Below are 27497 nucleotides of genomic sequence, written 5' to 3'. Positions count from 1 at the left end.
TGCTGAGCAGAGAGCCCGATGTGGGGCTCCATCCCAGGATCCTGGGATCATGACCTGAGCTGAAGGCAGAGGCTTTAACCCACTGAGCCACCCAGGCATTCCTATAAGGGAGATTCTTATCTTATATAATCTCTTCCAGAAATGAGAAGAAAACTCCTCAATTTATAATTATTAATTATTAAAGGTTAGTTTAACCTTGATATACAAACAGAACAAGGACAGCAAAAGAAAACTGGAACAGTGGTATCATTCACTGAGAAAGGAAGCATGGGGTTTGGGGCTAAGGTCACAAGAATGACTACGTGCTGATGGCAGGAGCTCGTGATTGTCCAGTTGGAGATGTCTAGGCAGCAACTGAGAATACTGGTATGGAGCACAAGCAGAAGCTGGGCTGGAGACAGAACAGAGAATCACCAGTCCAGAAAGAGCACCAGAAATCCTATAAGTGGGATGGAATTACCCAGGGAAACTGTGTGGGATGAAGACAAACGAGAACCAACGTCTGATTCCCAGATAATCTCAATGATTAAGGAAGGAGAGTCCCTCAAGAGCCTGGCCAAAGAGTCAGGGCAAGAAGGACCAGGAAGACAAGAAAGACGGTGACTCCAATGACTCAGTGAGAAGGAGAGGGGACTGGAGAATTGGTTGGGTGACTGGCTTCTGCTAAGACAGGACCGTTTTCAGGATGTGGTGAGGAAAGGAGGCAAGGCTGCAGGCTGAGGAATGAGTGGGTAAGAGGAAGCACAAACAGGGAGCCAACACCAGAGAAAGCCGGCTGAGGAGGGAAGCAGAGAGTATGTAAGATTAAAGGGAAAGCACACTAGAGGATGAACACATGGGTGACCAGCTAGACAGAGAAAGGGAAGCAGTTGGTGAGAAAAAAACACAATACAGAGCCTATCCCCACACTGCAGGAACAGAAAGATTCTTCTTTAGTCACAGTCCCAAGGCATGAACACAAAATCACCAGGACTTGGTTTCAAACCCATCCTAACTGATCAGTGACGCCTTGTTTCTGAGAGTCGGCAGACAGCCACAGACCAGGCCCATGACCATGCTTCTGTGGCTAACACTGGCCCCGTCCCTGAAATTCATCCCACCCTGGATTCCATTTTCACCCCCAAAGAGAGGGGGTATAAAAGCGAAAAGTACGGAGGCAAGGCCTGGAGGACACAGCGGCAGATGACAAAGAGTAGAAATGGGCCATGGGTCTTGGATAAGAGAGTCCACTGAAACCCTGAGAACTGAGGAAAGGCTCGAGGTTGATAGCATCAGTGGCAGCAGCAGGTAACACGCCTTCAGGTCACACACACACAACCCCTGTCATGTGGAGAGCTACGTGACCTGTGGAGGTGAGGCCCGGACTCACACGGGCCGTGCTCTCCCACGCAACCCGATGCTGCGGCCCACTCCACCCCAATCTATCTTCTTTAAACTCTGAAGGCAGTTGTGGCATCCTTCCATTGGACACTTCCACACTCTGGCTCTCACTGGTTTTCGGTGTGTTTCATTTATCCCTACTTGATTCATTCCAGAACTGAAGCTCTGCAGGCTTTTTACATGGGAAGTGCTCAGTGAAGAAATGAATACAGTTGTAATTACCAAACCTGGAACATGCCAACTGGCTTTCAGAAGGGCTTATCGTTCTCTTTCTTAAGTGATTTAAGCATCCCCACCACCGCCTTCCTTATGGTGGTGATGTGCTCAGCACTCCTTTGCCACAGACACTACAAAGGCAAAACAGTATCGTACACCCCATTTACCTCAAGTTTTAAATTAGTGGATTTAGTCTCCACTGAAAAGTTTTCACTGTCTGCAGGTTGAGACCAAAAAACACTTCTTACCTGAATTTTGATGGGCCAGGTGAAATTACTGACATAAACGAAGAAAGTGATATTTGGGTGGTTGCGAAAATCAAACTTCTCATTAGAGAAGCTATCTTTGTACTCCTTAATGTTGGTTTTTGAAACAACAGGCATCTCTTCTCCAGCCTGGGTTCCAGCTGTCAGGAAGAAAAGAAAGAAATACAAGAGTCTATTTTTTTTGGACAGAATCTGCCCTCATTAATAACAACAGTCAGCACTTACTCAACACTTACTACGTTCCAGGAATAGCCTCTAAGAGCACAATCTCATCTAATTCTAACAATTTTCATTATTCTCATTTACAGATCAGGAAACTGAGGTTCAGAGAAATTAAGTAACTTGGCTCAGGTCACACAGCCAAGCAAGAAGCAGAGCTGAGATTTGCAGCGGGAAGGCTGATACGCAAGGCTGTGCCCTTAACCAGAATAGCTCCTCCAGGAGTCACGGCGGCTTCTCTCCACTTAAACAACCAGACACCTAGCTGTGAACATACAGATGCCACTAGAATCCTATCAACAATGACTTCCATTCTGCCTGTAGCACTTCAAATACTTTGCATTTCCCTTTTAGATCTGCTTGTCACTGCTCCCCATCCCCCGCACCAGGAACACGGATTCACCTCTCACTTCCTAACAAGCAGTGACCTCATGTCTCAACAGCAGCAGGGAACAAGGAGCTCTAGAGGACCACCCAGTCTCTTCTGCTATCAGCTGTAACTGTATCGAAATTTCCCCCAATCTGGTATAAACTCATCCTATTCCCAAACAGTCCTTCAACATTCCATACTCTCCCTCTGGAATCCTGGTGTCTAAAAAGATTTGTAAAATAGATTTTTAGCATGTCTGCATTAAATACTGTGAATAGAGCCCAGAATGATCGTCACCTCATTGAGACAATCATTGAAAAGCATTCACGTGCTCAGAGATGTTGTCCTTCTCTCAATGTTCTGATAATTCTTCTTTTTTTTTTTTTTTAAAGATTTTATTTATTTATTTGACAGAGATCACAAGTAGGCAGAGAGGCAGGCAGAGAGAGAGAGGAGGAAGCAGGCTCCCCGCTGAGCAGAGAGCCCGATGCGGGACTCGATCCCAGGACCCTGAGATCATGACCTGAGCCGAAGGCAGCGGCTTAACCCACTGAGCCACCCAGGCGCCCCTGATAATTCTTCTTAAAAGTGTCTCCTCACTGCAAGTTTATGAACCTTTTCTGAATTCCATACAATCTTTTAAGACATGGTAAACAAAAGATATGCAAAGGTGATGTTTAATTTTGCTTCAGTCTAACTGGCTGTGTTCTGACCGAACACCAGCACTGAAAGAGCAACGAGAAGGAAGCGTCGTTACCATCCCGTGAGAACCTGCTGTGTTTCAAGCACTACACGGACTACTTCCTTTATTGTCTCATTTCAGCTTCACCAGGCTGTGCACAGCTTCGTGTTTTTATCATCCCTTGTATCCACGAGCAAACCGGCTCAGAAAGCTTAACCTGCCCAATTGCACAGTGTACCAGAGTCGGTAACGCGCAGAGTTCAAACCCACATCTGTCCAGCTACGTTCAGAAGCACTCCATCAGGCCCGTCTGTCCTCAGTAGATCTTCTGCTCAGATCATCTTTAGCAAATCGTAGCAAGATGGACAAGAGAGCAAACACTATGCTCTTAGAGCTTGATTTAATTCCCAAAGTATACTTCCTTGTACCTACCAAGATCTCATTCTATTTTATTTTATTTTATTATTTTTTTTTGATTTCAAAGTTCACTCGTGTTGTTTTTTTTTTTTTTTTCCAATTTATTTATTTTCAGAAAAACAGTATTCATTATTTTTTCACCACACCCAGTGCTCCATGCAAGCTGTGCCCTCTATAATACCCACCACCTGGTACCCCAACCTCCCACCCCCCCCGCCACTTCAGACCCCTCAGACTGTTTTTCAGAGTCCATAGTCTCTCATGGTTCACCTCCCCTTCCAATTTACCCAAATTCCCTACTACTCTCTAACGCCCCTTGTCCTCCATGCTATTGGTTATGCTCCACAAATGAGTGAAACCATATGATAATTGACTCTCTCTGCTTGACTGATTTCACTCAGCATAATCTCTTCCAGTCCCGTCCATGTTGCTACAAAAGTTGGATATTCTATTTTAAATAGTACCATTTCTCACTTCTGAGGCCTGTCCGGAGATGACAAGGGAAAGGCCAGAGCGGTGGCTGTGGCAGGGCTGGGATAGCTGGGCACAGGACGGGGTGGGTGAGTGCACACTCAGCCTGTCCCCACAGGAGGCAAGGACATATATAACTGATGTCATTGACACAATTCTAGGAGATAAGTACTGCTGTCTGCTCTTCGTGACAAATAACCCTAAGGTCCAGAGAGGGTTTCAGACACCTGTTTGAGTCTCCCAAGTCACAAGAGGCAAAGGTGGGTTTCTGTCTGACTCCAGAGCCCCATTTCTCAACAACTACAGGAATTTCTCAATCTACTACCAATCTACTCCACTTGGAAGATCTTTTCTAGGTATGTCTTTACCTGAGAAGCTGGCGGCCCAGGTGATGTTGAGGTTAAAGTTTTTGGAGGCATTGATGAACATGTCCAAATCCCTGTTTTGCTGATAAACAGTGCAAATAGTTAGAAAAGTAATTACAACAGTTTCCAGATGTTAAAATAAAGAAGTAATTAAAATTTACTACTCTCGATTTTAACTACAAAACAGATATTTTACAGTGTCTTAAAAGGAACTCATGCTTATAACAGTCAGAAACATTTCTACCCAATATAAGCAATATATCCCAAGTAAGTTTCATTTCTCTCTCATAAACATGCATATGATTTAATGCTTTATCAAATGCCTAACTCCATAAGAAAGTAGGCTTTAGAAAGCCTCTGACCAGAGAACGACTTAAATTCTATGACCTATGTTAGGGGAATAAGCTTCCTAAGGATCCTCTGGGAAAATTAAAGATACCACAATTGGAAGAGCTCGTCTAATTTATTTTGATTCTTGGTTTTAATGACTGAGAAAGATACCTCTGAGAAATGCATTGAGCCAACAGGTAGACATGCACTATTGGCTACACTAGGTAAATTGTAATATGAATTTTCAGTTTTCACTGAAACTTGACTAATAAATCTTTCTTGTCTTCAAAGAATTATTTTTCAAATGAATCAGATGTTGTATTTTTATATTTTACAAATGGATCCAATCCTGCTGGAATTCTTTTTCTTCAAAGGCCGGAAAACAAGTCAGAACAATAAGATTTTTAAGGGTGTTGTTTTGATGGTAATTACAGCACAAAACCTTAACAATGGACAGATTTCCAAATAGCCATTTTCAAAATGTGATCTCCAAACCAGGAGTTTCTCTCCCAAAGCAGTTAGTTACCTTCTTGCTTGTTGATATAACCTCACCTTCCTCTTAAAGGGACAGCTCAAGTGTTTATTTTTAATATTTTGTGGAAGAATACTATTAACCATTATGTCTTTCCAAAGAAAGGATCAACAAACTTGAAATCCTAGTCCTTTTATAAAAGACAGAACATACACTTTAGATAACTCCATTAAATATTCTGTCATAAGATAAACAAGGAACTCCAGAGAGGTCAAAAGATTTTCATGATCACTCACCTCATTAAGAAGTATTACCAAGAGTCTATTATGTTTATTCAAAAAAGAGTTAACAACATCAATTACATCCTGCAAGACTGAGTACTTCAACCTATTGCTTATGAGTAAGATATTAAATAAATTTCACGTGTGGTATTTTTGCTATAATTTTATTCTAAACTCTATTTTATTAATTCCAGTCAACATAGCCATTCAAATGATATGATATACAGTGTGTCCACATAGTATTTTCATTTAAGGTCATCTATTATTTTTATTTAAAAAGAAATTCACTCTCTAGTACATTTCTTCTTAATTTTATCATTAAAATGGAATATAAAAAACAAATCTTACTTCCATTTGATTGTAAACATCCCATACTCTGGATTTTGCTATACTACTAATTTATTTGTTTTTTAGATTTAGCAATGTTTGTTAACAATAACATTTGTTAACAAAGGAACACAACCTGGCTTACTGTCATATTATTTTCCATGTATTTTTCATCATGTTTCTGATGACAGGAATTTTGTAATGTTAAGTGGCTTTGTGTTATGTTGATGAGAAATAAACCTTCAAGGGGGTTCCTAAATAATTTATCATCAAGTTTAGTAAAATTTCATTATGTACCGGAGTGGCCATTGAATGACTTTATATTTTATCAAAGATATCGTATAGGTGCGTCTTCATGTTCTAGACACTTCGCTTTTATTTGTCATGCTATGTTGGGTCCCTTCTACCACAGGCAGTACCTTACGTCAGGCTGGTGGTCATCATTAATCAAAGTAGATATAAACCCACATTTTGAACAGTTGTCCTACTAATTCCAATTGTTTCTGGTTAACTTCTTGTTGGACCTGGCTATACCTTCACTGTTTTTACCTTCCAGTAAGGCCAACAACCTCCTATAGGCATAGAAGAATCTCCTCTGTGGGCTCCCAGGCATCAGTGGCATTAACTTCAATCTGCAGTTTCTTTGCAGGTACTTGTTAAGCCTCTGGTCCATTCTGAGAGAGTAAATCTGGGCCCTGCCATGTGCCCCTCTAATCAGGGACATCCCCCTGCCGTCTTCTCTCCTTTTCTATGGGGGCTGTGATGAGCTCATGGGCAAACCAAGTTTATGTGTAGAGTCAGTTAGTCTGGGTGTCAGATCCTGGTAAACCTGAACACCACCATTCTTGCCTTGGAGGTGGAGAGGAGATAAAGGGTAGCTTCTAACATTTCTTTCCTGCACCTCTAAACAGTTCTGTGTACTCCACTCTGGAGATCACTGCTCATGTTTCTGCCCACAAATATCAAGAAAAAGATGCACATGAATTCAAAACAAAGCAAGAAAACTTAAAATCTTACTTCATCAGGGGTAGCCACAAAATTGATGGCTGTGTAATAGCGGTCATCTTCCTGGGATAGGCTAAAGGTGAACTGATAGTCAATGAGAAGAGTATCTACGGAAAGAAAGAAATGTGTATTTAAAAATGAAAACAAAACAGAATAGGTCTCTAGACATACAGATTGATTTCCTTAAAAATATTCAATAGCCAGGAAACACTTTTAGCTCACTTACACCTGGGGAGTGGAAAGCTTTTCAAAGGCAGTCAAGTGGGCAGGATCTTTTTATTTGGACTAACCTATCAAACTCTTCTTACATCAAGACGCCGGGTTAAGATTTTCAGCTCCAATCTAACCCACCTACAAATATTAACTGCTTATTGTGCTCTATAACACATTGGGTTTTGCTTAAGGATACAAAGTTACAAATTAATGGTAAAGAAGAAACCAAGACCCCATGGAAAAATGGTTGATCCCAGGTCTGTAGCAAGGAATATGAGCCTTGATTATCTTGTTCTCAAAAGCAACAAAGCATTCAAAGACTAAAGTGATGTAGCCAAAGAAAATAGCTTTAAAGAGAGCCTACTGGACAAAGATGGTATAATTTTTTTTTTGGTACAAAAATGGTGGTTTTATTCAAGCACAGGAACAGGACCTGTAAGCAGAAAGAGCTGCCTAAAGATGGTATAATTTAATTCTAAAAAGTTCATTGTAAAACTCGACAACCTGACTTAAAAATGGGACAGAGGAGTTGAATAGATATTTCTCCCAAGATACACAAATAGCCAATAAGCACACGAAAAGATGCTCAACATCATTAATCATTAGGAAAATACAAATCAGTTAAAAAACCACAATGAGATACCACCTCATGCATGGTGGGATGGCTACTACCAAATAAACAGAAGATAATAAGTGTTGGTGAGCAAGTGGAGAAACCGGAAACCTTGTGCACTGCTAGTAAGAACGAGAAATGGTTCGACTAATGTGGAAAACAGTATCATAGTTTCTCAAAAAATTAAAGAGAGAATTATCAAATGATCCAGCAATTCCACTTTGCAGTACATACCCAAAGAACTGAAAGAGATACTTGTACACCGTGTTCATAGCAGCCAAACCTCATAGCTATTAGCCACAAGAGCTAAAAGACAGAAGCAACCCTACGGTCCATCAGTAGTATACATAAAGTGGAATATTCAAAAGGAAGGAAACTCTGACATACACTACAACCTGGAACAACCTTGAAGACATGATGACAAATGAAATAAATCAGTCACAGAAGACCTGTACTAAATGACAGTACTTACATGAGGTACCTAGAGTAGTCAACATTATAGAAACAGAAAATAGAATGGTGACTACCAGGGGCTAGAGGAAGAGGGAAATGGAGAGCTGTTGGTAAGTTTATTTTTAACTATTTAAGAAACTGCCAAATGGTTCTGCCAAAATGCCTACACCGTTTTATACTTCCACAAAGACAAATGAAGGTTGTACATAAAGATTCTAGTTTCCCATATCACTGCTAAAACCTGGTATTTGCTTTCGGCTTTATTTTTTCAAGATAGATGAGTGACAGCATACCAGATTACAAAAAATTAACTGATATTGTGGGGCACCTGATGGCTGGGTGGCTCAGCTGGTTAAGCGTCTGACTCTTGGTTTCAACTCGTGATCTCCGCGTCATGACACTGAGCCCTCCCTTGGGCTCAGCGGCTTCTCCCTCTCCCTTTGCTCCCTCTGGCTATCTCTCTCTCACTCTCTCTAAAATAAACAAATCAATCTTGGAAAAAAGAAATTGTTTCTGTGGGCACCTGGTGGCTCAGTCGGTTGAGTACCAACTCTTGATTTCAGCTCAATCTCAGGTGGTGGGATCAAGTCCCACGTCCAGCTCCACACGCAGCACAGAGTCTGCTGAGATTCTTTCTCTCCCTCTGCCCCTCCCCCTGCTTGTGCTCTCTCTCTAAATAAATAAAACCTAAAAAAATAAAAATGATTTCTGACCTATATCCTGAATGTGCAATATGTTGACCCCAACCAGGTAATGGCAAATGAAATTAGGTTTCAAGAGAACATAAATGAGGAAAGCCAGAGGTGTGTATTTCTGTAATCTCCCCTGATATCTGCTATGGACATATTAACATAAACCACAACCATAATTAACACAGCTTCAAATGGTGTTCCTATATGCATAAGTGTAACAGAATGGAAACACATCAAATTAGGACACACTTCCACGAAGGGCTATCATCTCATAGCACTTACCATTCTCAAACCTCGTTAAAGTAAATAACAAAAAGTTTTATTGAACTACTTTGCTTCTAGACAAATAATGAATTGTGAAAACACTTACAATAACACGTTCCTTTGAGAGGGTTTCCCTGGTATCGATTTTCTACCTCGCATCTAGAGGGATAAAAATAAAGATTATTTTCTATCGATGGTTAAATCAAAATCTACATTCATCTTAAAACCACACAGCTCCTTTCCTATAAAACTACATTACAAACAAGTGTGAGTCATGATAATCACATTCTTCACGGTCACTCAGATCAGGCAGGCTGAGGAGTCTGCATTCATGCTGAGTACCGACCACCCAGCACTTCACACCCTTCCAACTGACAAACATTTGCCAAAGCACAGGAGACAAATCCAAATGTAATAAATCTAGATCCTATTTATTTTCATGAAAAACACATTTTAACTTTTGTGTGGACTAAATACTCCTCTAAAAGTGAAGTTAAAACATTTTTCAAATATCCTTTTCTCACTTCCTTCCTGTTCTCCCTGGATAAAACTGAGCCATTCTTTAAAAATAAGAAAAGGCTAAATATCAAGAATCACTTTCACTTTTTTATTAAAAAGTCCTTGAACATGGTTCACCAGTCTGGAGAAAAAAACAAGTTCTATTTAAAAAGAATCATTACCTTCCCCCACCAATATTATCTGTGAACATCAGCAAAATGCAGTCTCCCACTTCACAAGGCCATTTATACTGGCAGGCCCAGGAGCTAAGAGCTACTAGGAAGGTGGGGAAAGCTTGGGCCAAGCACTTTTCCTGGGTAAATAATACACGATACTGTGTCCTTGGATCCAGGGTGATTCTTAGCACTTGCTTCTATCTAAAATCTCTTGAAAAGAAAGTCTTTCACTGGACCTACACCTCATTTCGTTACTGCATGCCTAATTGAGGGCAGGCGTGATTAATTCTGCTCTATTATATGGTTCTGTTTAAAGAAACCTAGGTCCAAAAGCTAAACTTAATCTTTAATTAGACATTTCTTCATGTATTGGCTTTAAGGCATCATGAAATCAGTAAACGTGCCCAGTGGTGTCAACTTTAAAATGCAAACAGAGCAATTCCTTCCTTGAACATCACTATCAAAGTCACTGGTGACCTTACTACTAGTGTTTTTTGAGAAAAAGTTTACCAATGATGTATCTGCTTGTCTCAGCTTAATGTTGTGATACCACTATGGCCTCTCTCTCAAGTCTCTTCTTGAGAGAATGAGTAAAGCTGGTGCTTGTGTTTTATGAGGTTTCCTAGTGAGGCAAACTGGTATATATTCGTCGGGGAACAATCTCTTGTTCCAACTCACCAGGGCACTAAAAACAATTATTGCTAGTACTGCTATTAATGGACAGGGAAACTGAGGTTCAGAGCAGTTAAATGATTTGTCTCAAGAGTGCCCTGCTTCTTGGAGGCAGAGCCAGGGCTAAAACTCCATGTCTGTCTGATGCTGTTGGCCTCCTCATGGGTTGGAATCCCAGACTCTTCCCCAGAAGATGTCTAGCAGACTTCACCAAGGAAAATGCTAGAAGAGGAGGGATGTGTTAAAGGCCAGGGGATCAACTCCACCATCAGACAACCAAAATGCTAAATAAAACACTGTCCTGGAATACCAAGTCTTCCAGCTCTTTCTCGGGAAAGGGTACAATCTCCTGATGTGACAAAAATTGCACAGTGGTTGAAGGTAAGACTGATCCAAGTCAGCAATGCAGTCAGTGCCACTCAAACATAAAAATGTGACCTAAAAGCCATCAAGGAATTGCTGCTGAACCTCCTCAGTATGGAGGCTGACCGAATTAGATCCGCCTGAAGTAGAAAAGGTAGAATTCCAAACTCATCGACCTGGGGATCCCCCCTAGAGCCCATAACAAAAGGGCACAGGGAAGGGGTGGCTCTTGTGATCCAGCAGCATCATAGTTCCTTGGCCTCCCTGGCGGTACAGACCCAGCTACCCTGACTGTCAGTCACTAAACCCAAGTGGGCCTGTGGCAGGAGTGTGGTACTCACAGCTGGCACTCGTCTCCCTTGACGCCCTTGGTGGTGCAGAAGCACTTGCCTGTGTTGGTGTTACACAGTGATGCGTGCCCGTTGCACTTGCAGGCTGGGGAGAAGGAAAAGGAATGGAAGTCACAACTGGCTTGAAAGATCACCACTATCACAGACTTTTCCTGAAACACATAATTTTATCTGAATTGGATTCGATCGGAAAGACATTAGAATGAAAGCATTTAAAGGCTAAGATTCAAGTTTTTCAGCTAACGATTTATCTCAAACAATGTAAAGGCAACATGAAAAGAACCAGAGTCCAAGGACAGGAGGAAAGAGAACGTTGGCTTCTACTGCTATCTGAAGCAACCATTTGGATCTATTTTGATCTTCTCAATAGGCTGTTTTTCACTATTATGACTCATTCACCTGGTAAATACTTATGAAGCATCTCTCGTGTGCCAGGCGCTGGGTACGGGGGCACTGACTCAGTCCCTGCCCCCAAGGAGATGCTCTGAGTAATAACTGCCCCTCAGGGGGAGTCTTGGTCTGGCTGCACTCAGCCTCCGATGAGGTGCCTGTCCCACAGAGACCGAGTTTCAAATCCTAGCAGGGCTCAGAAGTAAGGTGAGATCTCAGTGGCAGGTCAGTATTTCAGAGGCCCTGCAGGACTTACACCTGGCCTTCTCTGTAGCCTCTGCAGAAATAGGCATCTATGTGTTGGGAGCCACAGGCATGGGGTCCTGTGACCATTGTCAAATGGATGAAGTCCAGTCACAAAGTGTGGGGAAAATATTTTTACTCAAGACCTTTCAATCTGAGGGGCGCCTGGGTGGCTCAGTGGGTTAGGCCGCTGCCTTCGGCTCAGGTCATGATCTCAGGGTCCTGGGATCGAGTCCTGCATCGGGCTCTCTGCTTAGCAGGGAGCCTGCTTCCCTTCCTCTCTCTCTCTGCCTGCCTCTCTGTCTACTTGTGATTTCTCTCTGTCAAATAAATAAATAAATAAATAAATAAATAAAAGACCTTTCAATCTGAGCCAGAAATGTTCTTGAAGAGTGGGGGGCAATGGCAGCAGAAGAGTACTAGTAACCACCCACACTTCCTAAGCACTCACTACGTGTCATTCACTGCTCTGACTGCTTCCGTCTCAACCACCATCCTTTTATCCCCATTTTACGGATGAGGAAACTGAATCCCAGAAAGGTTAAGGGATATACTGCTAAGATGCCAACTCTCTCTTGGTTGCTCTGAGATCAATTCTCAAGGGCCAGGCTAAGGAGTCTGGAGGTGGCATGTGGGGAGGAGGTAGAGATTTTACTTCCTTATTTATTTTCCTACTCAGAACCTGAAGGGTCTTCCCACTGGAAGTAAGAATGAGCCAAAAAGCAGCTCGCCAGTCTCACTGATCATTTTTTAAAAAGGTATTAATTTATGTTCTAACCCAAAAAAGTCCTTGCTTACAGGAATCTATTTGACATGCATACAGAAACAGAGAACTATTTAAATCTTCAAAATATACTAGAAGTGGGGCGCCTGGGTGGCTCAGTCAGCTAAGCATCTGCCTTCAGCTCAGGTCATGATCCTAGGGTCCTAGGATCGAGTCCCACGTTGGGCTCTCTGCTCAGTGGGGAGCCTGCTTTTCCCTCCCCCTCTTCCTCTGCCCCTTCCCCTTGCTTGTAAGCTCTCTCCCTCTGTTGAATAAACTAAAAAATAATGTATTTATATATATATATAAATTTGTATAATATAAACACACACACACACACTCTAGATGTACTGAGGAATCCAGCTCCTGGTTAAAACCCCATGTGTGGTGTTTTGGAACTGACCACAAGCCAAAACCCAGGCTTAGCCAGCAGACCTCCTGTTCCTGAGGGCGGTCTCTGAGGGAAAGCTGCAGTCACAGTCCCAGGGCAACCCACTCCCCAAGTCAGCCATGTTCCATCACATATTTGCATTCCTAGCGCAGGTATCTTTGTTCCTGAGTCTCTTTATCTGGGCCTTGGGCAGACCCTCTTTGGGAGCCTTGCTGAGCCTCCTCAGGATGGGTGGAGGGGTGGGGGAGCCCTGAAGACATCGTCCCCACTCTGAGTCCCCAGCACCCCCCCTCTCCCTCCCCTCTCCAGGGCCCATGACAGGTTTTTGCCGGAGCCTTCTGTCCAGGGCTCTCCCCACCTCTGTGCTGATCCACCTGAGCTCAACCAACATCCAGTCCTGGAGGGAAAGGAAACGTGGGGACTCAGAGCTTTCTTGGGTTTAAGCTTAAGCCTCTTGCTTTACCACCACAGTAAGCGATTAAAGGCTTAACTCTTCCATTTTCAGCTTGTTGGCATTAACTGGCTACTCTGATACTTGGCAGCTCTGCTCACTCTCTCACAGGCTTAGCTGAGCTCCTGACAAGCATGACAACAGAGGCAGTATCCAAAACCAAGTGGCTTCTGTCCTCCTAGCTATTCAAGTCAAACAGAGGCACTGCGTTCCAGCTGGTCTGCAATCAGTAACCCTGAGGGATTTACTTACGCTGACACCTTCCCCCGTTGGTGGGGTCACCATAGAAGCCAGATATGCAGGTCTCGCAGTGCTTGCCGGTGGTCAGGTTCTCACACTTCTCACAGATACTCTGATTAACGCACTTGCTGTGGCCATTGCACTGGCATGCTGGAAAAGCAAGAGTTAAAAAAAAAAAAAGGCATTTTAAGGGGACTGTCCCGTGGTAGAACAGAGTGGAGTAAATTCCATGAGATTTATTTGCAACTATCTATTTAAGTTCTTTATTACCTCTAAAGATAAAATCATTAAAACTGGCCCACTAAAAACAAGTTGGAAAAATAAGATAAAAACATCCATACAGGACTAGTCCAGGAAAATCTGAAATACCCCACAACAGGGTGAAAATCTATAGCCCTTAAAAAAAAATTTGTTGCTGTTCATAAAAATAATGTATGTTCATGATAGTAAATTTAAAAAATATAAGGAAGAGGGGAAAATCATTTTCAATTGCACCATACAGAGATCACTGTGCATATTTGGGATTTTTAGTTCAAGAAATTTATTTTTACTATATAGTTTTACACAGTTGTGCTTATATTAATACTCAACTTTGATTTTTTTGTACTTACAGCACAATTACTTTACCACGTTATTTCATCTATCATAAATAAAACTTTAAATGGCAGAATGATGTGTATGATCCTAATAGTTATTTAACCATTCCCTTATATTCTGATATTCAGTTTGCCTTCAATTTTTCTTTTTTCTTAAAGATTTTATTTATTTATTTGACAGACAGAGATCACAGGTAGGTAGAGAGGCAGGCAGAGAGAGAGAGAGAGAGGTGGGGAAGCAGGCTCCCTGCTGAGCAGAGAGCCCAACGTGGGGCTCAATCCCTGAACCCCGGGATCATGACCTGAGCTGAAGGCAGAGGCTTTAACCCACTGAGTCATCCAGGTGCCCCTCAATTTTTCTTTTTTAGAAAAATTACCATCTTTATATATAAAAACATTCCCACAAGTGGAATTAATAAGATTCTTAACGCACATAGGACCTTTCTGGTTAGAAAGGCATATGAAAGGTGGACCTCTTGGGACTGCTCAGGACAGCTGGTTAGGCTGTGCACTGTGGACTCCAGTAAAACCAGCGCGCACATCTACACTGCAGGCAGAAGATCTGACTCTGTAAATCTTTGTCCCCCAGCTTTACTGAGATACTACTGACACATAATATTGTGTGAGGAGCATAATGCACCCAGAGCATTAGCTCTGACTAATGTTTTGACTTGTTCTATGTAGGCTATAAGTCTACACAGCAATTATTATTGCACCAAAAATACTTAAGAGGTGCGGGATATGCACATCATTCCTGTGAAGATGAATAACTATATATATAAAAGGCAAAGCACAGCACACACACAAAAATGCAACACCTAAAATTATTTACCAATAAAATCCATATCCTAGATAAAAAGACTAGGAACATGCTTCTCCCTCCTTACCCCTTCAAAATCCCACTGAAATTACTGAAAAAAAAAAAGTAAAAACAAGGATAAACCCATAGCAATATGGGATAAGAGAAAAGGTGCTATCAGATGTACTGAGAAATACTTCTGAATTACTGAGCAATTTCTAGAAATTATAAAACAGATGGTTGTCAATCTGACAAAAAGGGAGTTGAGACATCTGTCTTCTAGTGCAGAAGGAGGGGACAGCTAAAGTGACTAGATGCTTGTTACCAATGGACACCTGAAAAATCCATTTGGGGCTGGGAGACAGAGCAGGCCTCGGGAGAGTGGCAGACAGCAAGAAGTGCCTCCTGACCAGTTACGTGTCTGTTCAACCTCCCACCCCATACAAAAATAAACTCCAAAGGGCTGATGGACCTAAATATAAGAGAAAAATCTACGAAACTTTAAAAAGAAGAGATAGGTGTAAATCTTTGTGATCTTGAGTTAGCTACACACTGATTTCTTAGATACAATACCAAAAACACATGGGATAAAAGAAAACACCAATGCCCCAGATTTAGAAAATTTAGAACTTTTCTATTTTACAAGATACAACCAAAAAAGTAAAAAGAAACCCTCAGAATGGGAAAAAATATTTGGAAATCATATAGTCAATAAGAACTTGTATCTAGACTTCATAAAGAATTCTATGAGTCGGGGCGCCTCGGTGGCTCAGTGGGTTAAGGCCTCTGCCCTCAGCTTGGGTCATGATCCCAGGGTCATGCAATCGAACCCTGCATTGGACTCTCTGCTCAGTGGGGAGCCTGCTTCCCCACCCCTCTCTGCCTGCCTTTCTGCCTACTTATGATCGCTGTCTGTCAAATAAGTAAATAAAATCTTTTAAAAATTTTGTTAAAAAAAAAAAAGAATTCTATGAGTCAATAATTAACAGACAAATACACAATTTTAAAATGGGCAAAGAGGGGTGCCTGGGTGGCTCAGTGGATTAAGCCTCTGCCTTCAGCTCGGATCATGATCCCAGGGTCCCGGGATTGAGACCCCCATCGGGCTCTCTGCTCAGCAGGGAGCCTGCTTCCCCCTCTCCCTGTCTCTCTGCCTGCTTGTGATCTCTGTCAAATACATAAATAAAATCTTTTAAAAAAAAAAGGGCAAAGAATTCAAAGAGACATTTCTCCAGAGAAGACGCAGATGGCCTTCAGATGCTCGACTTCATCAGTCATTAAAGAAATGCAAATCAAAACCAGAGATACCACTTCTCACACAATACAACATCTATCAAAAAACAAAAACAAAAAGTCCCCCAAAACAAAAAAATAACAGATACAAGTACTGATGAGCGCATGGAGAAGTCTCAATCTTTTCAGGCTGGCCCGGGAGGGTGAGACACCGCACCGCTACTTCAGAAAACCCCGTGCCCATTACTGCTCATGTCTACCCCCTGGCCTAGGGGATCGCTGAGCTCCTTTTTGTCTCCATGTGTTTGCTCTTTTGTGTTTGCTCTTTTTCGGATGTCTCACATAAATGGTATCATACAACATGCAGTCTTTGCATGGGACTGCCTTTACATAGCAGGCTTTTGAGGCTCGACTGTGTCGCAGACTACACTACTCCATTCACCCCTTTTATCACTTAACAGTGTCCATGATATGAAAGTATCACATCATGTTTATCCATTCGCCACTTGACAGGCACTGGGTTGTTTCCATTTTTGTCTATTATGAATAATGCTGCTATAAGCATTCACTGCAAGTTTCTGCGTGGACATATGTTTTCAATTCTCCTGGGCATATACTGGGCCATATGAGAACTCTATGTTTAACTTTTTGAGAAACTGCCAAACTGTTTTCCAAAGTGGCCACACCAGCTTACTTTCCTTCCAGCAATGTGAGGGTTCCAATTTCTCGAATGTTGTTGAGCATCTTTTCTTGTGCTTATTGGCCATTTGCGTATCTTCTTTGCAGAAATGTCTATTTCAGTCTTTTACCCACTTCTTAATTGGGTTGTCTTTTTACTGTTGAGTTTTAAGAGTTGTTTACATATTCTGGACATTAGACTCTTACCAGATACTAAATATGATTTGCAAATATTTTCTCCCACTCTGTGGGTTGCCATTTCACCTCATATAGTCTTGATATTAATAAAAATGCACAGACTTAAATACTTCATGAGTTAAACTAGTAGATTAGAAACAGAATGATAGATCCTTTGACATCTTAGAGAGGAAAAAAGAGAACACAGAAAACTTAATTGTTTGGAGGGAAAAGACTAGTTTTACATTTCCTTGCTCTGCTTCCTTTTCTGAGAAAGATTTCTTTATATCCTTTACCCACTTTTTCTATTGAGCTGACAGTGATTTCTTCTGGAGGGTAGAGGTTTGCATACTCAGGATGATAATCACTTATTATACACACTGCAGATATGTTCCCCCAGCCTGTCTCTTGCCTTTTACCATGACTTCCCATGGTTTTTCCCTTACAGAAGTCCTCACAAAGAGCCTTATCATCAGTGGCACTTCAGACTCCTGGTGATGTTCCTACTCACTAACCTCCTGGGGGTCTTTGCACCTGCCTAATCCCCCTCTCCCTGGTATTCTGGAGACTCTTCAGCATATTCCTGAATATTTACTGTAAGTCTGAATCAAAGGCCAATCTCTCAGGGCAGCATCCCCAGCAGGGATAGAGTCAGGCTTTAGGCCAACTCATGGTCTATTCCTTCTGGCACCAACCACTGGAAGAAAGGAAAAGAAGGGAGCAGAGGGAGAGTAGGAGGAGGGAAGGAGGGAGAGGAAGCAGACAGGCTTAATTTTCCTCTTGCCAAAAGGGATAGGGACCTTTTCCCCTCTCCCTATTCTTAAAGTTTTTCAAGAAAAACCTGTATTTACAAATCCTGTCTGTTTCTTTGATATGTATATTATATAAATCTTTTTTTAAAAATACCTTAATCAACCTCTTGTCAGCACAACAATCCAGGAATGTTTTCCTTAAGGGCCTGGGAGCCATCGCTTTGAAATGTAAACATCAAGAAAGGCAGCGCTCTACATTCCTGTCACTTTGGAAATACAGTCTGGGTGCCTTTGTGCCCAAGTGTAACCACCTGCTTGCCATAAAGATACAGGATTTTTTTTTGGATAAGGCAATTAACTAACACAGATGGCCACCCCAATTACCAAGTAAATTCAGGATACACTATGAATGACGGTACAGCAAACGGTGCTGTCAAATCCTCTCATATGAGGACAAGTTATCATTCACCTTCAAAACATTTATGTAATGGACTGTATATGCCTGGCTATTTAAAAGGGTGAGATTTCTCTCTGTTTTTGCAGTCTCATTAGTGGGTTGCCTGTAGGGTGCACAACAGTCTGGTTTGATGCTTATTCAAAATAAAACTGTTTTCCTTTTTTTCTACATTTGTGGAGAGGAAATTCTGGGTCGGTAGTTTTGTTTTTCATTTTCCCCTAACGGCTGCCATAACGTATTTTTCAGTAAAAAGCAAACTACAGAACAATATATATTAATCCTATACACCAAAGTATTTTCTATTTTTAAAATAGACAGTGTCTATATTAAACCATTAGAAGTTTTTACTTCTCTGAAGAACTGGAGAAGAATTCCAGTTTTTATTTTATCTACATCTGCAATATTTGTTCATAACAAACATACCTCAATACTTTCACAGTGAAACCAAAACACCTCACTTGAACTTCTGTGTTTTCATGAACTGACATTAAAAATATTTTTCATGAAAAAAAAATGTGTAAATTTTCATGCAAAACTATTTCTTCTAAAATGGTCTGTTACATTTTTTTTTTCCCTAGGAAATTCATATAAATAATGTAGCTTTCAAAGTTTTAGTCTTTGTAAATAAGTAGCAGAACACTTGATTTTGGATACATAAGGCATCTTACCTGGACAATGAATGAAAGACCAGTTGTATCTGCTGTCCTCCAGGCACATGCTGGCATTGAGAAGGGGCTGTGGGTAGGAATTCCCGGCAGGGGCCTGAGAAGGCATCTTCACTGGTCCTTTATATGAGCCCTCTATGCATTTGCCTTTGCCAGTGTTGCTGGGATCAGTGCACCAGCCGCAGCCTGGCTGCTCCAGGCAATGGCTGCAGGTACAATAGCCTGAACAATTTTCAGCTGTAAAAGAACACAAGTTACAGTCCACTACAGCATGCAGCTTTGAATTCATTGTATCTAAGTTACCTTTTTAAAAAGCTTTTTAAAATTAATTAATTAATTTAAGTACTCTCTACACCCAACGTGGGGCTTGAGCTCACAATCTTGAGATCAAGAGATGCAGGCTCTTCTGACTGGGACACCCAGGCACCCCTAAATTACCTTTTATTTAAACAGACTATTCTGTCAAAAATTCCTATTCTAAGGGGATTTCTTAAATGACACAAAAAATTTAAAGAGCCCAAGAGCCTGCCCAACATAGAACAGGGGCTCCTCCCCTCCTCTGTCAATCCCACAATGTGGAGGCAGAAGGGACCTTAGTGGTCATCTACCAGAAAGCACTTATTTCATGAATCAGGAGAGGAAGATGTGGAGACATTACGTGGCTTGAGCAATTCGATGCTGAAGGTGGACAAGCTGTTTCTGTACTCCATGCCCTGTCCCACAGGGCTTGATTCTTCTTCTTCTTCTTTTTCTTTTTTTTTTTAATATATTTATTTATTTGAGACAGAGAGGAAGAAAGAGAGAACGAGTTGGGGGAGGGGCAGAGGGAGAGAATCTCAAGCAGGACTGATCAGTAGGGATACTGATCATGGAGGCCGACATGGGGCGCCATCTCATGACTCCGAAATCATGCCCTCATCTGAAATCAAGAGCCGGACGCTTAACCAACGGGGGTGGGGGGGGGACTGGCGCCCGACCAGTGCTGGATTGTGTGCGAAGGTTTTCCTCTCCTCAGGCAGTCTCTGGTCTTGTCCCTAGAAGTTTGAGAGGCTGACGGCACGACCCCCCCAGCAGGAGCTGCATGCTTCCACTTACGGGGGCAGCTGCTCATGGTGTACCACTCCATACACTGGCCGAAAGGGAAGGAGGCCACGTAGGCGTTGGAGTCCACGCACTGCTTCATGTTGCTGCACCACATGCACTCAGAGCTGCCGCTGGTGCATTCCCCACACGCCGTCCGCAGGGCACACGGCGTCCGGCACTGCTTGGCGCTGTGGTTTGCTGGGAAGCAAATCCAACACAGACACTTAGTGCTCCTGCTATGCTGGCCAAAAGGTCAAAGGCTTTTTGGGATGTGTTGTGACCCACTAATAGGTCATGAAATCAAATCAGGGGGCTACAGTTAATGTAGGAGAAAACCGAAAACCAGGTACTGGGGTGGTCAAGTGTATCCACATAGGAGGAAAAAACCCTTACTCTTTCTTTTCAAAGAGCATTAAGGACAGACATGAGGGAACAAGCAAATCTTTCCAGAAGCGTAGCAGTTCTAAAGCTCCTTACAGTATATGGGACTCAAGATGACCTTCAGGGGTTTTACAACCCACCTGAACATGAAAACTTGTATCTTTGTGGGCAAGAGGGACCACAGCATGCATTAAATGCACCAAAGCATTCAGGACCCAAAATGGTTGAAACGCTCCCTGACAGGGAGCTTAGAAACCGTATTTTAAGAGGACTCTTTCAGGGCTATGAATTCTTTTCTCCATCCTTGTACTCCTCGGATGACTTGGAATACCTTCCTAAAATGAGACACGATGTCAATGGCGTCCAGCCTCCCAGGAAGTACGCACAAAATTCCGCCTACTGCAAGTGAGTCCCTCTGTAGGCTACAATGCTTGTCTCGGCTTGTCTGTGTGCTGCAGATGCTGCCTGTGCCTGCCCACGGGAGGCCTGAAGGCAGCCCACGGGAGGCCTGAAGGCAGCCCACAGGGGAGCTGTGAACCTGAGAAGCGACTCAGCGCCTGCTCCTCAGACCCTCCCTCAGTGCTAGCGCCGTTCAGGGCAGCTTCTCCTTCTGTCCTATGACTGCTCTCCCCATTGACGCTTCCCGTCTACTGTCCCTTGCAGTGACCTGCTTGCTTTTCTGACCTTTTCTTTGCATTTTTCGTTCCTGTTTCCACAGCGTTTCTCTGCCAACCTTAAGACATCTGCCTTTCAGAGCAATTCTCAGTACTTCGTATGGTCAGCAAACCCACCAATCTCACGTTAATTAGAATGTTAGGTTCTTAGAGTAGTGTTAGTTATTTTTGTTTATGCTTCTGGCTCAAACTATTCACAGCCAGAGACTGTTTCCTTCCACTTCTAAGTTTTGCACTATACTCCGCTTCATATGCTTGGAATCAATACTCCCATCTGTTTTTCGTGACTATCTCACACCTCTGAATATCGCACACGCCTCCTACGGTCTCTCAGTGAACTTCCACTGACACGTCATTCGCCCACAGACTCACCAGGCCTCTCACAGACACTGCCATTGAGTGGGTTGATGCAGGTTGCAGCCTTCAAGCCCCGAGTACTGGGCTCTGACAAGATCCCACAGAATCCAGCATCACTGGGCTCAGACGGCATCCACTGCAGCAAAGTATTTGTGAATGGGGACATATCTTCCCAGCACCAGTAGGAGACGTTGATCTTCCGAAGGCCAACCCATGGGGTTAAGGTGAGCTTGGACTACAGGCAGAAGAGATGTAGCTTTGAATACAAGCATTGTCTTGACCAAAAAAAACTTCTAGGTAAAAACCACCAAGTTACATATACCCCAACAGATAAAGGAAAACCTCCCCATCCAATTCAACCACAGTAGATTAGGACAGACTGTCTTCTTACTCCCTCAACTACACTCACGCACTAGGTACTACGCCTGCCGGGCATACCACGGGGAAGCTGCCTGGGTGCGCTCAGTACAAGTGTGGGTACCAGAAGCTTCGGTTTTGAGGATGTGAACTCACCATGCTCTGTGATGACTGCATTATCCGCAGCTGCTTAAGGACGAATTCTACCTTCTTCTGGGTTGTAAGAGAAGCCAAAAAGGCATTGTGGTTCCTACAGGACAATTTAGCATTGTCATAATTCTCCTTGGCAGTAGTAATTTTCAAACAGGAGTTTCCAACCAAATGCCAGCTGGTGCCACAGATATTTTCTTTTGTGAAGGGAGGAGGGAAAAAAATAGAGTTTTAGAAATCACACAAAACTACCACATTACCAGTTCAAATGACCAGAAACCTAAAAGGTTTCAGTGATTTGTATTCCGCAGTACCTCACTAGGATGTGGTGAGGGCATCCAACACACTACTAAGGACCGATGCAGAATACAAGAATGTTAGACTTCACCAGTCCTGCTTCCTGGATCTCAATATTCTAAGGTCCACGCTCTATAACTTGGGGGCGGGAAATCTTAGGTGCTAGTGCTAGATTTTTAAGCCCCCTTTTGAAGAACAATTAGAAACAAGACCAAAATCCCAAGAACAGAGAAATGAATATGCAGATTAGAAGGGTGGGGAAGAAAACCAGAGGATGGAAATGAGTCGGTGAGTGAACAAGATGATGATCTTCAAAGGTGCATTGTTTCACATCAAGTGGAATGTAAAATCAAGGGTACAAAACTTCCTGAAAGTGAGGTGGAAAGATTGTTTTTAGAAAAAAAGACAAAAAACAAAAAACCCTAAGTGATACAGGTGCAGCAAACAGGGTAAGACTGTAATCTGCTCCTGTGTTCACCCTGCACCCAACCAGCTCAGCTCTGTGTCCTGTGCTGCAAAGAAGTTCTGTATGCTTCCTGGAAGACAGGGAACAAGGCAACTTTGCCAGAACTAAGTAACCTGGACACACCACCAACGATGCCCATGACTGGTCAATGAGGCAAGTGGAACATGCCCCAGAAAAGGGGTCATTTAAGAGCAAACAAGGTGTGCTCTTTCAAGTGTGGCATCAGTGTCACTACTCATTAAAATGCAGATTCTGGGGCCCCACCCCCAATGTGCACCAGAACCTGAGTCCTGACAAGACCCTCTGGTACTCTGTAGTACACTGAAGTCTGCTACAATGAGGTAAAGAACACGCAGCTCACACTCGTGCAAGACGAATCCAGTACTCTCAAAGGACACTGAGAAGGGGACTGGCAGACCCTGCTGCTGTGTGCATGCTTCGGAAGCTGTGCAGAACCATCGATGTCCCCCTTCTTGGAAATCCCGGGTAAGCAAATATATCACAGAATTTCTGTTGTGGCTGGCTGGCCTGAGGCCCTCAACTCTTCGTCCTCAACCTCTGCTGCTGTAAACTGAGGTATTCAGGACTGGAAAGCACCTCAGGAGGTTGCTGGTGAGAAAACCATCTCCCCTCCTTCTTGTCAGAAGGTGCTGAAAGCCTGATCCCAGTGGCAAGAAGTGTCCACCAAGTGGCCCACAGACCGGCGACCAAGACTGCTGCTTTCGATTGCTAGGTGACCAGAGCAGAGGTGAGCAGGGACAGTGGAGCAGGCTCGATGACATGGAGCCAAGTTGTCATTCCATTCTCCAGAGCAGCAGTTAATGCTTCACTTTATTTCAAATGACAGAAGCAGCAAATGCTTAAGAATTGTACTTTCATTTAAAAAAAATAACCACAATAGTGGAATGGGGGAATGAATGGATAAAAAGTTTGTTCCCTCTCTTGGGTGCAGTCTCGGCTGCACAGTATTGGAGGCGGGGGTGTGTGTTTGTGTGTGAAGTCTCTGGACCCACACACACCCAGATGCCCCTACGAGGCCTACCAGGCAGAGCGATGCACTCCTGATTGCGGGGCTCCCACTGGCAGTTCTGGTCCAGGGCACAGCTCCTGCAGCTGGTCTTCTTGTTACAGTAGTACATGGGGTTATCCTTGGGACAATTCTCGTATCTGGAAATGGAGGTCTAGAACACAGCAGACAAAAGCTTTTCCCTTAATCCATGGACAGAACTCACGGTAAGGACAGAATACTAAAATCAACAAAATCTAATTGAGGAAGCAAACTGCAAATAAAGACATAAGATGCAGGCGAGGCGGCCCTGCGGTGGAAAGACTGTGCTGAAATCTTTCACACAGGACACGTCCTGACCCAGAAAGGAGGCAAGGCACTCTCTTAAACACCATACTTTCACCTGCTCAGCTGTGAAATGGGGGTGTTCAACCTGCCGCTTTTCAAATGCCTCCTGAACAGTCTAAAACTCTCATACTTTATGAACTGCTTTACAGAATAAACTGTCAAAAACTACAGAGGTGGAGTCACTATATCTTTTTCTGTCCTATCACCCAAGTAAAAAAATCATAAATGGTGAGCATAAATTACACTGAGCCATGATATAACATAAGACAAGGAGATTTCATTAAGTTGCCTGACTCACCTTCAGTCTTAAGTCCTAACATGCTCCCCAAAGCTTGCACGGGTAGAGTGGGCTCACCATGACAAGCCTCACACCAAGAATGGAGGACCTAGCTAGAGCCATGCCTAGGGAGTGGGGAGTACACAGAGTAACAGTCCTGCCTTCTTCTAAGACATGACACACCAATCCTGTGGCTAGCAAGACCTTTGAAATTAGGATGTATATAGCATCCCTTCCTAAAAGAAAGCCTGAAACTACACTGGAGGTTTTGAAAAATACCTCTGGGCCAGTATTTGTGTGACACACACCATAATCTCACCCCTAACCTGCCCTGGGGTTTCTTCATCCCCTGTAACCCTTGAGAAGCGGCCCCTGACCTGGCCTTCCGTGCAGCTCTGGTTCACGGGGACACAATGGTCACTGCACCAGTGACAGTCATTGGTGTTGGCTGTGCAGCTGTAACAATCCGTGTGCTGGTCACATCTGTCGTGGTCAAGAGCTATGAAAAAAAGAAGAACTCATCAACTGTGACAGTTTCGCCTTAGAAAAGTCACAGGCCAATAGCTGCTATTGAGCACAACCTGAGACTAAGGTTTGGAAAAAAAAAAAACAATGTAACAAGGGTTGGGAAGTAAAAAAAGAAGAAAAACTGGCAGGAAAATATATCAGTGTGTTCAGGTTAAAATAGTATTTGGAAATAAATAAACATTTTGAAAAAACACTATTTTGTGAGAAGCCTGGGTGGCTCAGTCGTTAAACATCTGCCTTTGGCTCAGTTCATGATCCCAAGGTCCTGGGATCGAGCACCGCTTTGGGCTCCCAGACTCAACAGGAAGTCGGCTTCTCCCTCTCCCCCAGTTTGTGTTCCCTCTCATTGTCAGATAAATAAGTAAAAATTTAAAAAAAAAAAAAAAGAGAGAGAGAAAAGTATTTTGTAAACTTCCATGCCCCCACCAAGAGTACACTAGAGGGAAAAAGAAAGAGGTTAATTTAATTCAACAACAATGAGATATAAAGGAAGCAGGTCTGGTTCTCTGAATACTTCTCTTTCCAAGGAAAGAAAGCAATTAGTGTTATAATGAACACCAAGAGCTGCCCAAGAGGCAAACAAAGTAATGCAGAAGACCAAGCCATTGCTCTAGCTACAAATGCAAAGCTAATCTGGAGGAGGAAGCAGGCAGCACCACAGAACCCCAAAAGAGACACTAGGCTGAGCTACAATTTATACATGTATGTAAGTCTAAGAGTGCAAATGTGAGAACTTCTGGGCTACTGCAGACCTTTTATGTCTCCTACTGACCCTAGACAGGTCAAGGTCAGCAAAAAGAGAGAGGCTGCACAACCATGCTGCTTGATCTACTGATCCACTTACGGACATGGCACCCTGTCACCACCCCAAGGACTGGGCCCACAGAGAAAGCAGAGTGACCAGAGATGCAACATTTGAGATGAGTTCATAGCAAAGAGGTTGACATCGAACCACCTATGGTAATCAAACATTGCTTCCTATACTCTTGCACATTTAATTTGAACTTTTAAAATTTGGTTTAAAAAGAAAAAAAAATTTCACGAATTTTATTCATTTGAAGAGACAGTGTAGATACTGTCTATCCCTACTAAGTTCTGGTCCTCTCAGTTCTCCACCACTCACTGGAAAGTGTCTGGATGCCCCTTTGGGGATCTATGATCATTTTAGTTTGGAGCACTCCAGCAGAGTGAAAGCTGACTTTATCTACCATAACCCTCAACGTAACTTGCTACATACCAACTCTAACAGTTAAGAAATTCAGTCAACATTCTTTAAAATAATTGAAGTGAACAAATATTTTGCAGAGATTTTTTTTTAAAAAAGGATTTTTTAGTTCTTACATCACTGTATTACACAGTGCTACATGTCAGAGCAAAAGCATAAGGAGCTAAATAGGCAAGATGAAAAAAGCTTAGAAAACATAAGGGGTGGTTCTAGAAGCCAGGAGCACTGGTCACACTTAGCAACTCTCTGTCTTGCTATCACCACTGGGCCCAACTAGAGAAGCTAGAAAAGAATACTTTGCAAAGACAGCAACTCTACCTCTACTCTTTATCTACTCCAACATAGCTTTTCCAGGTTGGCCCTCTTAATCTCACCCTTAGCCTTAGAATTGCAGAATCCAGTAAGGTAGCCACCAGTCTCATGTAATTCTTGATTTAAATTAATGAAAGTTTAAAATTCATCGGTCTCAAGTGTCTCTGGCTAGTAGCTCCCATACTGAGACAACGCATAATAGTACATTTCCATTATCACAAAAAGGTCCTATTGTATTGTATCGCCAAGACCAACTGCCAGGCTTAGGAGCTGGTATACAAAATCGATGCAATGCCAAGGAGGTTTTGTCTCCATCATTCACAGACAGCTTCTAGGAGCCACATGGCATGTTCCCATCCACTGTAAAGAGGTTTACAAAACTATTTTCAAACACCCATAAAGCCTGTGCACCAGTCATTACCAAACCATTTTAGATAATAAAATGAACATAAAAAATGCACATGTGCTAGATACCTTCAAATTCAGATAAAATGAGATTTCAAATTAATTAAATTTTAAGAAAAGGAAAAAAACATACTTCTTTTGGAAAAACATTCTGATTTTAACTTTTCTTCTTGTGCTTCAGTGGCCAATTCCCAGGAGATACACTGAGATGACCCCGTATCCCACACACACCGGATGCCAGGTCCTGCTGCCAGACAAGCAGCTTCACTCCTGTGTGCTCCACACTGTTCTGAGGTAAATACGAGGATGTCACTGAGGAGGAGACTATTGAAACCACCAAATACATACATGGTGCTAAAAGGGGGGGAAAAAAAGGAGAGTAGTTTACTGAAGGTTTCTATATACAAATGCACATATGCTTTTTATAATCTTCAGATAAAATGTCCCCAAAGGTCCATCAATTCAGGATGTGATGTAAGTAAACTATGGTACATCCACACAATGAAAATGGCAGTTGGCAGATGTAAAAAGGAATGAGGACAATTTCTACATTCTGCTATGTGGTGGTCTTTAGGATACACTGCTATGTGGGGAAAAAAAAATGAAATGCAGAGAAAAGTATATATTGGATGCAACCATTTATCTAGTGAGGGAAGAAGGAAAACACACACCCACCCACCCACACACACACACATACACAC

General features: G+C 42.7%; 1 protein-coding gene across 2 annotated transcripts in view; it reads right to left on the bottom strand.

Annotated features, from left to right (window-relative positions):
- ATRN (attractin) overlaps positions 1-27497 on the bottom strand; it is a 151183-nt gene that overhangs the window by 43316 nt on the left and 80370 nt on the right. For both annotated transcript variants that reach the window (XM_044263364.1, XM_044263365.1), the window contains exons 12-24: positions 26930-27150; positions 24704-24825; positions 23738-23876; positions 21939-22129; positions 21441-21660; positions 20026-20211; positions 18934-19167; positions 13586-13723; positions 11087-11180; positions 9143-9195; positions 6814-6908; positions 4390-4468; positions 1845-2002 (exon numbers count right to left, since the gene is read on the bottom strand). In XM_044263364.1, the coding sequence (XP_044119299.1) occupies positions 1845-2002; positions 4390-4468; positions 6814-6908; positions 9143-9195; positions 11087-11180; positions 13586-13723; positions 18934-19167; positions 20026-20211; positions 21441-21660; positions 21939-22129; positions 23738-23876; positions 24704-24825; positions 26930-27150 (1930 nt within the window). The remainder of the gene's footprint in view (positions 1-1844; positions 2003-4389; positions 4469-6813; positions 6909-9142; positions 9196-11086; positions 11181-13585; positions 13724-18933; positions 19168-20025; positions 20212-21440; positions 21661-21938; positions 22130-23737; positions 23877-24703; positions 24826-26929; positions 27151-27497) is intronic.

The sequence above is a fragment of the Neovison vison genome, chromosome 8 (genome assembly GCF_020171115.1).
Source record: "Neovison vison isolate M4711 chromosome 8, ASM_NN_V1, whole genome shotgun sequence".
Classification (NCBI taxonomy): Eukaryota; Metazoa; Chordata; class Mammalia; order Carnivora; family Mustelidae; genus Neogale; species Neogale vison.
Note: the sequence above shows the minus strand (reverse complement) of the source record. Positions and strands in the feature narration are given on the sequence as shown.